The 15,103-nt window shown below is 39.1% G+C and overlaps 2 protein-coding genes across 4 annotated transcripts; both read right to left on the reverse strand.

The window, feature by feature from the left end:
- exosc4 (exosome component 4) lies at nucleotides 1–1,758 on the reverse strand. Its single transcript, XM_020652200.3, has 3 exons — nucleotides 1,529–1,758; nucleotides 589–795; nucleotides 1–490 (listed from the first exon to the last, which is right to left on the reverse strand). Exons 1-3 carry the CDS (start codon nucleotides 1,697–1,699, stop codon nucleotides 131–133), a joined length of 738 nt encoding a protein of 245 aa, XP_020507856.1. The 5' UTR covers nucleotides 1,700–1,758; the 3' UTR covers nucleotides 1–130.
- A 920-nt stretch (nucleotides 1,759–2,678) lies between these two features.
- prkacbb (protein kinase, cAMP-dependent, catalytic, beta b) lies at nucleotides 2,679–14,497 on the reverse strand. Of its 3 annotated transcripts, XM_065954116.1 has the most exons (11): nucleotides 14,166–14,497; nucleotides 10,607–10,660; nucleotides 10,144–10,205; nucleotides 9,080–9,208; nucleotides 8,757–8,855; nucleotides 8,569–8,651; nucleotides 7,806–7,932; nucleotides 7,625–7,720; nucleotides 6,870–6,992; nucleotides 6,616–6,780; nucleotides 2,679–4,162 (listed from the first exon to the last, which is right to left on the reverse strand). In XM_065954116.1, the coding sequence occupies exons 1-11, from the start codon at nucleotides 14,209–14,211 to the stop codon at nucleotides 4,037–4,039; spliced, it is 1,110 nt and encodes a 369-aa protein (XP_065810188.1). In that variant the 5' UTR covers nucleotides 14,212–14,497; the 3' UTR covers nucleotides 2,679–4,036. The 3 variants fall into 3 exon arrangements, with proteins under 3 accessions (XP_065810188.1, XP_065810190.1, XP_020507849.1); XM_065954118.1 differs by lacking the exon at nucleotides 10,607–10,660 and having other exon boundaries at nucleotides 10,144–10,199; nucleotides 14,166–14,496; XM_020652193.3 differs by lacking the exon at nucleotides 10,607–10,660 and having other exon boundaries at nucleotides 14,166–14,494.
- Between the last annotated feature and the right edge of the window lie 606 nt (nucleotides 14,498–15,103).

Here is a 15,103-nt window from a genome sequence, read left to right on the forward strand (position 1 = left end):
TTATTGTTTTACAGTCTTTATTTTTTTTTACAAAATAAAACAACCTTAATGAATACAAATTTTACAATCATCCCTCCTGACTCAGTCTAATAGCAGTTTCAGGTCTGATGGCCCCTCGTCCCTCCCAGCATCACTCTCCTGATAGCACAGAAACTTCTTGGAGATGTTGTCGCACCACTTCATCCAGCACCTTGCTCACACCTTTACAAGCTGTCATGGCAGCTTCAATCAGAGTCTCTAAGTGATCCTGATGCAGTCTGGCGTCCATCTGCAGCAGAGCGATCTGTCCGCCTCGGGGAAGCAATGCTAAAGCCAGAGAGCTCACTCCTCCACTTTCCTCTGCATAACAAAGGTCAGCAAGCGGCGTCTCATCCACGAACCCGACCGTACAGGCGCACACATAGTCGCGCATGGGGATGCCGGCGTCGATCACAGCCAGGGTGGCAGCATTCACACACACGCTGTAGTTGCCTCCATCTGACTGCAAAATCTGTTTGGAGAGACATCTCGTGAATTAGCTTTTTTTTTTTCTCTCCCCAAAATGGTAACTCCAACAACCCACCCCACCTCTCAGTGTCCAATATTAACCTTGACATAGATGTCGATCTGAGAGCGTGGGTAGAGCTGGGTCATCACTGCAGCCTCAAAGGTTTGCTTCAGGTGGAGGCTCATTTCAGTAGACTTGCGGTCTCCGTGTGGTCGTCTCTTCCTCTCTGCTGTGCTGAAGGTGGCCATGCTGTACTGACAGTTGATGACAGCTTGATCGTGACGAGTCCGGCTGCGCGAACCTCGCATCTATGGGACAACAAGCACTTTATCTCCAAAAGTCTAATGCATCAATCAACCTTTACTTGATTTTCCTAATAGAAGTGCAGGGTCAGACTGATACGGCAATATCTAATGTGATCTGATGAAAGAGCGCAGCAATAACTATACAAATGTACATCGTGTGAACATCCCCTAAATTGAGAACATTGTTGAAATGTGCATTGACACACATTTCAACACAACACACGTCAGTGCAACATGAATTCACTATAACTCTGAAGAAGTTGAATATAGTTAGACAGTAATTAGCAGTTAAAAGTGTCAAATAGCAGAATAAGGGTCAGGGCTGTTATCCTGCTGCATCTGTGGCCTAGAAATGTCAATAAACATGAAAAAACAACAACTTTGAAAGCATTAATATACGTGACATTTAGATTCAATTTCGACTTGATGTATCTGTTGAGGGAGTATTTTCACTTTAATTAACTTTCACTCTCAATCTGATTAACCCTTAAATAGATCCAATGACTCAAAATAATGTTGTTTTTTTTAATGTTCAGAACATACACTGGACCATCCAAGTCAAAGACACTCTGCATGTCTGTTCTCTCTGGATTAACAGTGATACACAAGATAAAAAACAAATCATTACAAAATATGTTCTAAGCTAATGAAGACTTTCTTACTCTTAAATATTTAAACATGTTTGCTGCTAGTGAGTCATGCTTGTCTCCTCGCACCCTTCATCCTTGTTACTTACTTCATGTGGCCCGTACACCACAGCCAGCGCTTTGGTGTTTCCCTGCTCTAAGTACGCGGAGCCGTCAGCCTGAGCGAACACTCCCATACGGGCCTGAAACTTCCGCAGCTCGGTGGCTTTTCTTCCATCTAAACGGTATCCCTGATCGGACAGCAGCTCCATACCCGCCATGTTTTCCGCAAACTCACAATGATGCACGGACAAGTCGGCAACGGAACGCCCCACGTGTCTTCCGCTCTACTACATTTCCCAGCGAGTCGGTCGACGAAAGAACTACGGCAAGGCGAAAGGCCCAAAAATACCGAGGTCGACATAACAATTGTAAATGCGAAGATAACAACATACGGGTTTTTTTTTTTCTCACAAGGGGGACAATAGTATGAATGATCCACCTTCATTTACTAAAACAATACATTTAACCCAGTATTTACTTTACTGTGAAATATGTATGTTGTAGACTCAGCAGGCTACTCTTAAATTTTAAAGAAAATTATTATATTTGATCAACCAGTACTAGTTTATTACCATACACTGTAAACATTAGGTTTATGTACTAGTTTATTACCATACACTGTAAACATTAGGTTTATGTACTAGTTTATTACCATACACTGTAAACATTAGGTTTATGTACTAGTTTATTACCATACACTGTAAACATCAGGTTTATGTACTAGTTTATTACCATACACTGTAAACATTAGGTTTATGTACTAGTTTATTACCATACACTGTAAACATCAGGTTTATGTACTAGTTTATTACCACACACTGTAAACATTAGGTTTATGTACTAGTTTATTACCATACACTGTAAATATTAGGTTTATAACCGATCTTGTTTGTCAACTTTTTTTCAGTTAAGTGACCCTTTTTGATCATTTAATTGTAATAACTTATTGCCTGACAAATTTATATTATAATTCTGACTTTCATGGCCAGTCTCTGCCAAAATGTACCTGTAATAATTCTGAACTAAATTAAAAAAATAAGCCTATCACGAAGAACTCAAGCCCAGTTTCTTCTTCTCAGTATTCATCTAGTCTGGACTACTACGTGTTGAAATTCAGGCGGTTAATTCAGTGGGTCAATATGTGAACAATTGAACAGGATTTGGCGTCTCACATTTCACAGACAAGAACACATCCTCAACACTTTTAAAAATAAAATTTATTAGCATCTCTAATGTGTATAAATAAAAACATATATGAAACAACGTATATGCGTATGCTGTAATGAGTTTAACAATAACAAGGTTATATGTGATACAAAGGAGCAGTCTTCATTTGAGCCAGTGTATTGTGAGGAAAACTGTACCTTGAAATCAAGTTTTCAAATATGCATACCTATAAGTCGCAAATCAAATCTGCATTCTTTAATAAGAATAAAACTTAGAAATACAATGGGGACTGATAACAGGGAGATTATGGTAAAATATTAAGTCTTGAATTCCTGTTTTGCAACATTTCAAAACATCCTTGATTCAATACATTACTTTTTTTAGGTTGCAGTAACAATGTTGAGGCACAAGCCAAAACAGAATCCATAATGACTATCTTGGCTTTTCATTAACTCAATAAAACCCCTAAATGGGAATTTAGCTCACTCTCTTTACCAGGTACGAAGGTCACATTGTTCAACAGACAAAGAATTAAGGGTCCTTAATAAGCAGACCCAGACAGGGACAACATTACTGTAATTTTAGACATAGCAACAAAAAGAATAGTCAAAATGAAAACATTGTACATGTCACTAACAGACCCCAAAAGGATCAAACAAACGACTCTTCTTCCCGAGTTTACACGCTATCTCACTTTCTGAGCCTTGGCCAGAACGCTAAGTAGACAGTAACTGGGTGCTTCTGTTGAGGCTCTGACAATTTCAATTCTGGGTTAAAAGCAGATAAGGAAAAATCTCCCTTCTTGTGTTTTCCCTATTTGGTCATTCTTTCAACATCAGACGAACCAGACGTATGCACATAGGGCCAATGCTACCTCTGAAAGCTGGCCAGAATTAAACACAAGCCAAAGTGATGAGGATCCGTAACAGACAGCTACATACAAACTGGCGACCAGAGGGAACAGTATACAACACACACATGGTCATGTGTGCGGAGAACTGCCATGGACATGTCAGGTACAATATGTGGACTGTTATTGGCCATTGTCTGAGTTTTCTCTCAAATTTAAAAAAATATCACATTTTTTAAAAGGGGTAACAACATCCAAGACTAACTGCTTTAAAGTAAAAAAAAAAAAGAAAAGAAAAAGGTAGGTACAAAAAAAAGAAAAAGAAATAAGTGATGTGTCTGCTTTAATACGCAGGTGTGTAGGTGACGTGACAGTGAGAGGTTATCGGCACCCAAGGATCGCGGAGACCTCATTCAGCCTTGTGGAATGAAGGGACTTTGTAGTAGATCTGAAAAACGATGGTCTCTGCTCCATCCAAAGTCTTTAGAAGAGTGCAAAGATCCCCTTTATTTCCCTGATATATCCATGTTCTCGCATCCTAAAACTCTGCAAACTCCTTCGTGCATTTTTCTGTTACAGAAACGCGGACTTCCTCCTCTTCGTAGTCGTCGAAGTTGCTGGTGTCCCCTGGGCCTCTGCACTTTGGTATGAACGGTGCTTCAACCTGCAAGTACAAGAGAGTTACATGTTTAAGTGAGCAAGATTTATATATCGATGGCTGCCCTGCCAATTGCAAGAACATCTAAGACGCACAAGGGAAAGGCAATTACATCTCTCAGAAATGATGGCAATGCACTGCACTATAAAAAAGAAGAAGTCTACAAGGGAGGGAAGGTATGAAGGATGCCATAACACACTGACATTCTGACAGCTTGAGGGGTCAGTATGCATTAATAGCACTGCTTGACAGAATATGAACCTCTTTTCCGTCTGCAAGATTGAGATTCATTGGGTCCAAGAATTTCTGAAACTTTCCAACACCAACTATCAGGAATACTTCAGCAGCTATCTGTAAGGTCACAGAGTCGGCAGGGCCATAAGTTCTCTCAACACAACAGGGTCTAAATCCCCATTTAACAACTATCAAGCCCACTCCCTCTCGTTGACAGCAGCCTTTTTAATTCCAACTTCAAAGTGTCGCCATTCAAAAAAAGATATCAACACTCGTTTATTCAGACACGGTCAGACGCCACTTTGTACAAAGTAGTTCATCTCAAGCACAACACCCGCTCCTAAAGGAAGCTAAAGACGGGGATTTTTGTTTGGCACACACCAGAGTGGACTTTTATTAACTTCCTCTACTACCTCAATGATTTATTTTTGAGGAGATACAAAATAACTTGACACGTCACACCTCAATGATTGAGATTAACCATCGGTAAAATTAAAAAATAAATAAAATTCTTCATTAAATAACAAGTATTCCTAGTTTAAACATGTTCATATCTTGACATTTAACATTTAAAAAACTACAACCCTGCAAATGATTTCAAACCGGCCTCTCTGCAGTGATTGGACTGAAGGGCTACAATGCATCAATTGCCCAGCATTGGAGCTCCCTCTCTTTTCCTTATAAGGTTATCAGCCCGTTGTCAGTAAATGTCATGGTCATGTCAGTGTGCAATGCATGTTTCATTTTACAACACAGAAGAATCTGTATTGCAGAGTATGTTGTTGTTCTTTGAGGCTGAGGACACAACACAAATCTAAGTCTGCTTTATGCTATTTCTTCAGAGTTGTCAGTCCACCTTCCTCCTCTCTGTATTTACTAAACATTCAGTGTTTTAGCTGCCAGTGAAGAGGTAATGTAGGTGGAAAGATACTGAGCGACATAGCTTCAACAACATACCGGGATGTGTTTGTGTGCAGACATATGAACACTGCTGTAGTCTTAAACTGGGACCAACTTGTATTTCATAATCTGGATGACATGTATGGCTATAAGTTTGTGTGCTTGACACTGTAAGAATTGAGTTTTTTTTGCACATTTACACCACATGTCACACCTACCCATTCACACACTGATGGCAAATGTTGCTACTGTGTGTAAAGGGACAATCAGAAGTAACGTACACATTCATATGCCGGGGTTAAGTGTCTTCACACACATCGGACATGTGGCTGCAGGAGCTGGGGATCGAACGTCCAACCTTCCAGTTGAGAGACGACCTACTCTATCAACTGACTCTACCAACTCAACCACAGCAGTACTTCGTGAAATCATTCGGTCAAGTCATTCAATATTAACATTTGAGGGACTAAGCAGTTAACAACAATATACATTTTTGTCGTAAAGACAGAAAAACAGAAGACTCAGTCATCAGGAAGTGAATGGGCTTCTTTAGTAGCCTAAAACTTTCTTAATATAAAAACTACATGAACCTTATTTCTTCCTGTAAATGAATCAAAACCACAACTTTAAGCATCAATTCCGACTGAAACAGATACATTTACCCCCTTTTTTTTTTTTTTTTTTTTTTTTTTTAAATCACAAAATGCAGTGACACTCCCTCATGTGGAAGCAGTTTTTCTAAACCAGTGATGAAGAATGGGATCATCACTAAACTTGGGAAGAACATAAATAGTAAAGGTAATCGGTGCTGAAATAAACTGAATCAAAGCTCATAATTTAAGCGTCTTTGAGTATTTAGAAAAGCGCTATACAAGTCTAATTTATTATTATTATTAGAATTCAAATGATTCACAGCTGGTGGAGTCAGATTTACAGATGCTTTCAGAAAGTCTGAACTTTTGAAAGCAATAGCGTCACTGTATAATAATGAGGTTGAAACAGAATCAACAGATCAATGAGGTTCAAGCCGGGGTTAAATATCTACTTTGATTAATCGAAGAGCTTCATTAACATTGTCACCCTGCAAAATTGCATGTGGCACTGATAGCTCACAGCCGGTGAAGCAGAGTGATTTCAAAGTGTGAAAAAACGTACAGCAACGACTGCAAGCAACAGACGCCACAGAGAATAACAAAAAAAAGACAGAAATAATGAGACATTAGGATTTTACTTTCTAGAAACTTAATATGAAATAATACTGTTAGAGCATCATGGCTGGGAATTTTACCCCCCCTCCCCCGTGCAAAATGTGCTTTCTTTCTTGCCTTTCTCTCGTAGATTGCGATCCAGTCTGTCGTGGCGAACCATTTGTGGCCCTTGATGTCGTTGACTCCGTTTTTCAGGTTGCCGTAACGTTTGGTCAGATCCACCTGTAGCAGGTTTCTCAAAAGGTCCTTCAAGTCAGAGCTGAAGTGGGAGGGGAATCGTACCTGGAAAGAACAGATACATTCTGTTTTGTTTGGTATACTGGAATTTTTTTTCTTCATATAGAGATTTACAAAAACCAGTAACGCCTTACCTTCCCAGACACGATCTTCTCATAGATCTGAATCGGTTGATCTGCAAAGAATGGAGGGTAGCCAGCTGCCATTTCATAGATGAGGACTCCGAGGGCCCACCAGTCCACAGCTTTGTTATAGCCCTAAAAAGATTCAAGACATCATAACTGAAGGGGGAGAACTATTCAGTTATCAAAAAGCTTTGACCAGCAGGATTACAACAACACTTTCTTACTGCCTCTGATGTAAAGGAGCCAGTCTTGGATTGAGCAAACACAGTTTAACTAATGCATTTAATATGAACAACACACAACCTGAGTGAAATAATTACATAGAAAGCTTTGTAAAAATAAGACAATTTATTTACTCTATCTTTTTTAAATCAATTTTTTGTACATTTCTTTTGTAATTTAAATTGTGCACTGTGTTCACTTTTGTTTGCAATCTTTGCTGCTGTAACACTGTAAATTTCCCCGTTGTGGGATAAATAAAGGATTATCTTATCTCACTCAAAGCATACTAACTTTCTCTAGCCTCCTGTCATTTTGCAAAAATTAGGCCCTTAGCAAAGCAAATTAAGGATCCCTGATCTGAAGGAACAGAAACCGCACAACAAAAAAAAGTTTACTCACAAAAATGCAAATTGCAAAGCAAAAGAAAATTGTAACAGCAGTTTTAAAGTCATTTTTATGGTTCAGTCCAGAGGGAGAAGTGCACTTGCATTGAAAATATCCATTTGAACATTGCAAAAGATAAGAAAATAAAACCTTCATACTTTGCTGAGAATGATTTCTGGTGCCAAGTACTCTGGTGTCCCACACAACGTCCAGGTCCTGCCTTTTACACGCTTGGCAAATCCGAAGTCTGTCACCTAGGAAACAAGAGAATTTATATGCTTTAAGCAAAGTATAAGACGGAGCAGCTTTTCGTGATTCAGTTTTTGTGTTCTGGCTCACCTGAATGTAGCCGTGATGGTCGATGAGAAGGTTCTCAGGTTTCAGATCTCTGTATATGAGATCTAGTGAATGGAGGTACTCAAATGTCAACACTATTTGGGCAGCATAAAACCGTGCGTGTGGTTCACTGCAGGAGGGGAGGAAAGAAGTGTGTTCACACACACACACAAAAACAACAACACTTGAAAGCTATCACAGAAGGGAATAAATTGTATTTGTATGTGCTGAGTTCAGGGTCCAAAATTATCCACTCTTATGGGCACTACTCTGCTGCGTTACATCCAAACACTGAAGATATGGTGCAGGCTAAATGCATGCTAACCACTTGACTTACAACACAGGTCGCAGGAGCACAGTGATGCACACACAAATGAACAGTCTGCTTGTGTTACATGTTCAACTTTGTCAAAGCTCAATCGAGAGGAACTTTTTTTTTTTTTAGATAGAAGCAAATGTAATACAGATAAATTTTTGTTTTATACTGTAATGCAATTTTTTTTAAATTAAAGGCGAGCCCTCTCACTGTCCTTATCTGATAAAAAAGGATCTGTGACCTAAATCCGGGATCTGATCCAATGTAACATGTTAGCTTATGAACTCGCATAATGTACTGAAACAAATGTTTGTAAAACACAAATATATTACTTTGGACGGTGAGAAATATACTTGGCTGGTATATCTTTAAATCTAGCTGCCATCTTGAGTCAAAGAGGGAGTTTGGGACTCTGTCTGAGATCATACAAGGTGTTTTTAGAATACTCACCTGAACCTTCCAATTCGTCTTAGGTGTGAGAACATCTCTCCACCTGGAACGTACTCCATCACCATGTACAAATTGGAGTTGTCCTATAGAAAGTAAAAAAGACTCTCACCATGATGAATTAAGAATTTCCATGACCTTATATTACTACAGTACTACATTTCTTTGAGCAAATAAAAAGAACCCTGTACCTTAAACGAATACTCAAGCTTGACGAGAAAGGGGAAGCTCACGGCCTGTAATATCCTCTTCTCATTTAATGTGTGTTCTATTTGCTTGAGTTTCACCACCTGTCAGATAAAAAGAGATAAGACAAACTTGTTAGAGAAACCCAACTGGCAGGATCTACAGCGACAGTAGACACTGAGAGGGAGTTTTACGTTTTTTCTATTTTGTGTAATGCAACAACAACAAGTTTTGATTGCCTCCTTTTTTTTTAAGGGAGATTGGAGTGCAATGGTTTTAAGTGTGAGTGCACATGTCAACACCTCTCTTGATACATGCTTCCACTGACCTTCTGCTTGTCCAGTATTTTCATGGCAAAGTATTGCTCTGTTCCTTTGTGTTTCACCAGCATGACTCTGCCAAATGAGCCCGTACCCAGGGTCTTTAATCTGTCAAAGTCATCTAGGCACGTTGTACTCTGTGAAAAACACAACAGCAGTGTTAGCCGACTCAGTGCATCTGGCAAAAAATATATGTTTTTATTAGAGTCCACCAACGTCATTGGAAAATGTCTATCAGATATTTTAGTATTAGTATGTATATAAATTATTCTGATATGTACTGAGCCAGACCGGTGACATTTTTGGGGCCTATATTGATTTTGGGGGGGGAGAAAAAAAATCAAATACCGATATATTGGCCGATATCTTACTTAGATCTGTAGAGATAAGTACATAAAGATATACACATTTATTGTGTTGATCCCAAAAAGCAGTTATCAAACACTTGTGGAAAATGAAGACAAGATGGTCATTTAACTGGAAAGTAACTGCACACGTACGTACATCAACACTTGACACTTATTATAAGTGTAGTCCACATAGAACACCCTGCTGGTGACAGAGATCTGCTAGTGTAATACAATCAAAATAAAATAAAATGATATTTGACTGGTAAATCACTTGAAACGCTAATATCGGTCGATATTATCGGATGGACAATTAATCGGTCAGGCTCAAGTGCTGATATGAAACCTTTTTATTGAATACGTCACACAGAAATAAATGCTTGTGGTGACTTAGAAAAGGTGTCATGGTGTCAGGTAGTTTCCCTGCACAAGTGCTCAGACTGGATTGTTTACAATACTTTAAACGTTGTCTGCAGCACATTTAGAAAACAATACAGCTGATCAGATAGTCTTCCTCACTAGAATCAGTAGACAATTTTTGAAGAAAGTTTTTTATGAAGTAACTTTGAGTACCATTGCAGGATCAAATCTGGGCAAAATCTATTAACATTTGATTCAGAAAATATGTATTTTCCTTTAAGATCATGATATTTGCTGTATATTATTCTCTATTGAAATTGGTATAGGTATTAAAAATCTCAGGCTCTGGATTTCATCATTCCTACCTGTGGTGGACATTCCCATTTCCGTAAGAAATCTTCTTTGGCTTTTGCTAGAAACTCTTTTACTAAAAGAGCAAAGAAAGATAGAGTTAGCTTCCAGCTCATCTGGTGACACAAACTTAACTGTTAATATGAAAACATTTGGCTTTTAGAATTAACTGTCAAAAATTCCAAATGCTTTGGTACTAGAAGGGGAAAAGGGGAGACAGGTGGGAAATGGAAATCAAAAGTGTAAGTAAACGGAGAAGAAACTGGGGAAAGTCAACTCTCATCTGGATATTAAATAAAATTGGCGGCTAAAAGTATCACAGACTTTGTTCTAAAGATTAGACAAAGCACAAACACAGGACAACAACATCCAAGACAGGCAAGACTAGTGATGCATGCCAAGAAACTCAGTATATTTGCTTCTGTTATTTAGTAGCCTTATTCAAAAGGGAAGGGGAAACACAACATTCAAAATTACAGGGGAAGTTTATCTGAGCATCTTGTGCATCACTTAATACGGTTTGGGGAAAGGCTATTAAACACAGTGTAAAAATGGTAAGCAAAGACAAACCAATGTATGGGTAATCCAGATTGAGAGAATGTGGATAACAAAAACATGGACTTATTATCAAAGCACACAATCAAAGCAAGCACATCTAGAAAAGTTGTCACATCGAGACCAATGCTGCTCTGCCATTCTGGTCATCTTTTGGAGGAATGAGCATACCAAAAGTCTCTATTGATCACCAAGGTTTTGCAGGAACAATCACCCACATGGATGGGATGATACGGAAGAGAAGACAGAGAGAAATATAGAGTTCATGTACATAACAACAAGTGTAACACATCAACAAACATGAAGCATGTGTAGTGAATGAAAAAAAAAAACAGGAATGAAAACAGGGTTGATGTTAACCTGAGGAATTTAAACCGAGACTGACTGCAGACTGTGGTATTCGAAGAACATGTGAACCAAAATGCCATGTAGCAGAAATTCAGTCGTGCATATTAGGTGAGATCGAGAAGATTAGGACTATACCAGAGAACAAACTGTTCAAAATCTACTTGACAGCTTATGACTGGTGTGACACTCAAAATCAGGGGTTTCCTGCAATTTAACTTTAACAACTTTTGCAGACATGTCTTTGAAATAATGTGGACTGCTTTGAGAAAAAAACAAAGTTTTAAGGATTTGAAATCCCCACAAAAGACTCTTTAACTGTTGAAAAATCAGTTAATTGTTTTTTATTTTTCAGAGTGCAAAGAATATCCTATTTTCAACCTCTCAACTCTTTACATTATTGATTAACCAACAGTCTTTTTATCTCTTAATAGTATGGGCACCAGACCCGTTAAAATGCCAAATCTTCACGAGCCCAAAATGATGATGTCTGACCTACCAAGGACATTTATTATTAGTATTCATTACTCAGAGAAAGTTCACATTTGAGATACTGGAACCATCGAGAGTATAACTTTCTTTTTTGACTTATGACTACAACAACTAATCAATCATACAATATTTGTGGATTCATTTTCTGAAAACGCATTATATAATGAATCAACATGAACAAAAAATGGTATCTCTAGTCGAACACTTTTAGATTGAAAAAACAAACATGAAAATAACCTGCAGACCAATTCATAATGGGGGAAAACTGTACTTGCTGTCCATTGGATATCAAACATACCAAGTGGTTAACTAGAAGGAAAACTCTAATACACCAGAGTATAAGAGGAAACACTATATGTCTGGAATCACTGTTTAATTGTAAATGTATTATGCGAGTCCTAATTGGAAGTATTCCACATGCATTACCTTTAAAAAATGAAAACAGGATGTACATGTTTTTACTAAGATGAATGGCTAAAGCTGAAATAATATGCAGCTTATTGTAAAAAATAAAATAAAAAATCAACAAAACTGTATGTTCACAAGGAAATGTATTTATAAATACATTGCTAGTACTTTGCAAGTCTGATCTGCTCTTACTTAGTCACCAGTGTTACACTTAAGTTCATATTATTTGTTGGTAGATGAGTCAAATCCAGGTCAAACTTAATGGATGTTCCATGTCTTATGCTACATTCCTCCACCACATTTTATTAACATTTGGCAAGCTGTTTTTTTCACTTAATATAGAATACATTGGCACAGTGAGTTTAAGATGTCATGATGGTAGCTGTTAAAACTCCCTGGGCAGGCTTGGCTGCACTGAGACTCTTCCAACTGTCCCAGCTGAAGGCAGCTATATACAGTAAACACATGGTCTGGTGTATATACAGCTCCGTAGGTAACCAGGTCATGTGGCCGGAGCTGCTACAGTCGAGACAGATCTGCAGCTAAGGGCACAGTGTCAGCTTAAACAGGTTTAGCAGTTTGCCAGGGTGCAGGATCTAGGGATCATAGTAACACTCAAAAGAAATGCCTGCCAGCATTGCAACTGCTGATCTGATCATCTGTGTCCACCTGAGCGTGTCTGGTTGGCACTGCGCACTCTGTGTGCCTGGTCTCTCTCAACGGGTCAATAAATCTCAGACAGCGTAATCAGCGCATCATTAAGTGACTCTACTATATACAGACTAAATGCCTAACTGAACAGAGACTGTGCTCTGTATATGTATTGAAGTTTTAGAAAAGTGCATGAAGTAGTTCAAAATTTAAGTACTGAAGGGACTAATTTTAGGTCTCACAGAATTGCAATTAATTCTGCAGAAAATACTTCACAGCTTTGATGTTTACAACAATGCATAGGTTTTTCTCCCGGGATGCTCAATGATGCGCCCATCAAAGCATATGAGTGCAAAGTAACACTGGCCTAGTCCTAGTTACGTCAAACCTTTCAAAGCTTGTAATACCCCTTATCCTCTGACGAAGGTCCGATGACAAGCTGCTCTAGTCAATGACATGCTGAGTGTGAGAAGTGAGCCTTGATGGACCTTTGTCACAGCCGTGCTTTAAATAAAACCAATCCAAGTGTGTTTACGTGATCGTGTGACAGTGTGCAAATGCCGAAGACAGTAGTAGGCCCCAGTTTTATGAATGGAAAGTAAGCATTTGTCATTTCTTCTCCATATTTGGTCACAGTTGCAGGGACAGAGGGAAAGCTGTGTTTGTGTAGCCAGGAATAAAACATGGCAGAGAAGCCTGAGGCAGAAACAGTCCCACAGGGCCTTCTGGGAAACAAAAAAAAATAATATGCTATTTAAAACAATAACACATGGGTTTGTGGCTTCTAGCTGCAATCTTAACATCACCAGGACAAAGTTTGTGTGTGATACAGCTAGCTGTTCTCACTAAAGCTGCAGCTTAACACAGCAATAACTCATATTAACCTAAGTGAAGGATGACAGCACACAGGAGATGATGATGATGATGATGATGTGATGCTAGCCTGGGGTTTTGAGCTATTATCTAAGGCTTTAGATGGGAAGCGACTCTGTTTGTACAGGCCTGAGCAGCTAGCACCATCAAAAGGCAATGAAATGACAGGGGCCTTCTGAGGGCTAATCCCCCTCCTCACAGCTAAAGTTAGCATGCTACCTATGTGGTCATCCAGCTTGATCCTCCTTTTGCTCCAGTTGGCATACAAACACCCTGAGACGTGTTGCAGTGTCAACATTGTGAATGTATCGATATTAGCATTGCCTTTAATAGGCTGTTTACACTGTAAGCTTCCCCCCCACCCCACTTCCCTGCAGCGAAGAAAACTACAACATTCAAGGGGGTCTTTCTTGCAACTTCTTGCCAATTTAACTAGGCCGTTTGCTCGTATTTAAATTAAAAACATGAAATCCCGAGCATGCACATGTATATTTAACTAACTGTGTTGTTTTTTCTTGTTTTGTTTGCAGCGCTGGTGAGATAGCTGTACGTGGATGACGGATGGACACGGCCCTCCCCCTATTTTTTTTTTTTTACTGTTAGCAGGCAGCTCGGATAGTTTAAGTGCAACAACATGCTAAAGCTATCCACGTTGAAGAGGCTTTATTAAATGTCAAAACACACAAACATTAATGGAGCCAAAGAAACTCACCGCTCTCCAGCTCGTTGCCCTTCTTGGCCGTGGCAGCGTTCCCCATGACTCCGACTCACAAGAGAGAGATGGCGGTGGCTGCTAGCTTCACGTTCCTGCCGCTGATATCCCCCCCCCCCCTTAGCTGCCTTCAAATAGGTGAGTTTAACCCAAAATCGAAATAATCCAAAAAGGTGAAACTCTCTCGCACCAAAAAATTACAGTCAGGTGTCCCCTTCCAACCGACCCCCCTTACTCTCCCCTATCCCGTCTCCCACACCTCTCCTTCGTCCCTGTCAAGATTTCCGCTGTCGCTAGATCAGTAATGTCTTTATGGTTGACATGGAGCTAGCGGTCACTTCTGTTTCAAACTAGTCTGCTGCTGCTCCCCCCTCCTCCCCCCTCCTCCCTTCTCCTCCCCCCTCCTTCTCCCTCCTCCCTCCTCCATCCCTCACCACTCAGCTGCATTCACGGCACGGTAAGATGTCTGTAAAGATAACAGACTTGACTTCACTACTAGACAATAGACATTTGAATATTTATATATATTTTTGGCGCAAAGACTGCTGCTGTGTTCATCTTGTAGGCCTATTTTAAGATTGGGCAAGAACTTGACAACCTTTCTATAGTCTTTTTTTAAGTAGGCTAAGTAAGTTAGTCACTTTTTTTTTTAAATTATGTGAATTACGGAGCTGAACGTTTATTTTATTATTAGGCCTGATGTAAACATACGAGTCATTCTTTGTTTTTGTTCCCCCCCCAAAAATCTTTATTGAATCTATTTTTAATAATAATTATTATTAATTAATTAAACTTTAACTAATTAAGATGTTATTCAATATTTTTTGCATAATTTATACATAAAATATTGAATAAATGATTCCCATCCCACCCATTATTGACTGTCTCCGACTCCTGATTCATACATTAAGGTCAAATTAAAATGTAAAAATGACGTC

Source organism: Labrus bergylta, chromosome 4, assembly GCF_963930695.1.
Source record: "Labrus bergylta chromosome 4, fLabBer1.1, whole genome shotgun sequence".
Classification (NCBI taxonomy): domain Eukaryota; kingdom Metazoa; phylum Chordata; class Actinopteri; order Labriformes; family Labridae; genus Labrus; species Labrus bergylta.

Coding starts and splice junctions, on each gene's coding strand:
- exosc4 (XM_020652200.3), bottom strand. CDS start 1,699: ATGGCGGGTATGGAGCTGCTGTCCGATCAGGGATACCGTTTAGATGGA. Junction 796..1,528: donor TGGTGTACGGGCCACATGAA/GTAAGTAACAAG, acceptor GTTGTCCCATAG/ATGCGAGGTTCGCGCAGCCG. Junction 491..588: donor AGATCGACATCTATGTCAAG/GTTAATATTGGA, acceptor CTCTCCAAACAG/ATTTTGCAGTCAGATGGAGG.
- prkacbb (XM_065954116.1), bottom strand. CDS start 14,211: ATGGGGAACGCTGCCACGGCCAAGAAGGGCAACGAGCTGGAGAGCG. Junction 9,209..10,143: donor AATGGGAATGTCCACCACAG/GTAGGAATGATG, acceptor TGTTTTTCACAG/AGTACAACGTGCCTAGATGA. Junction 6,781..6,869: donor AGAAGATCGTGTCTGGGAAG/GTAAGGCGTTAC, acceptor TGTTCTTTCCAG/GTACGATTCCCCTCCCACTT.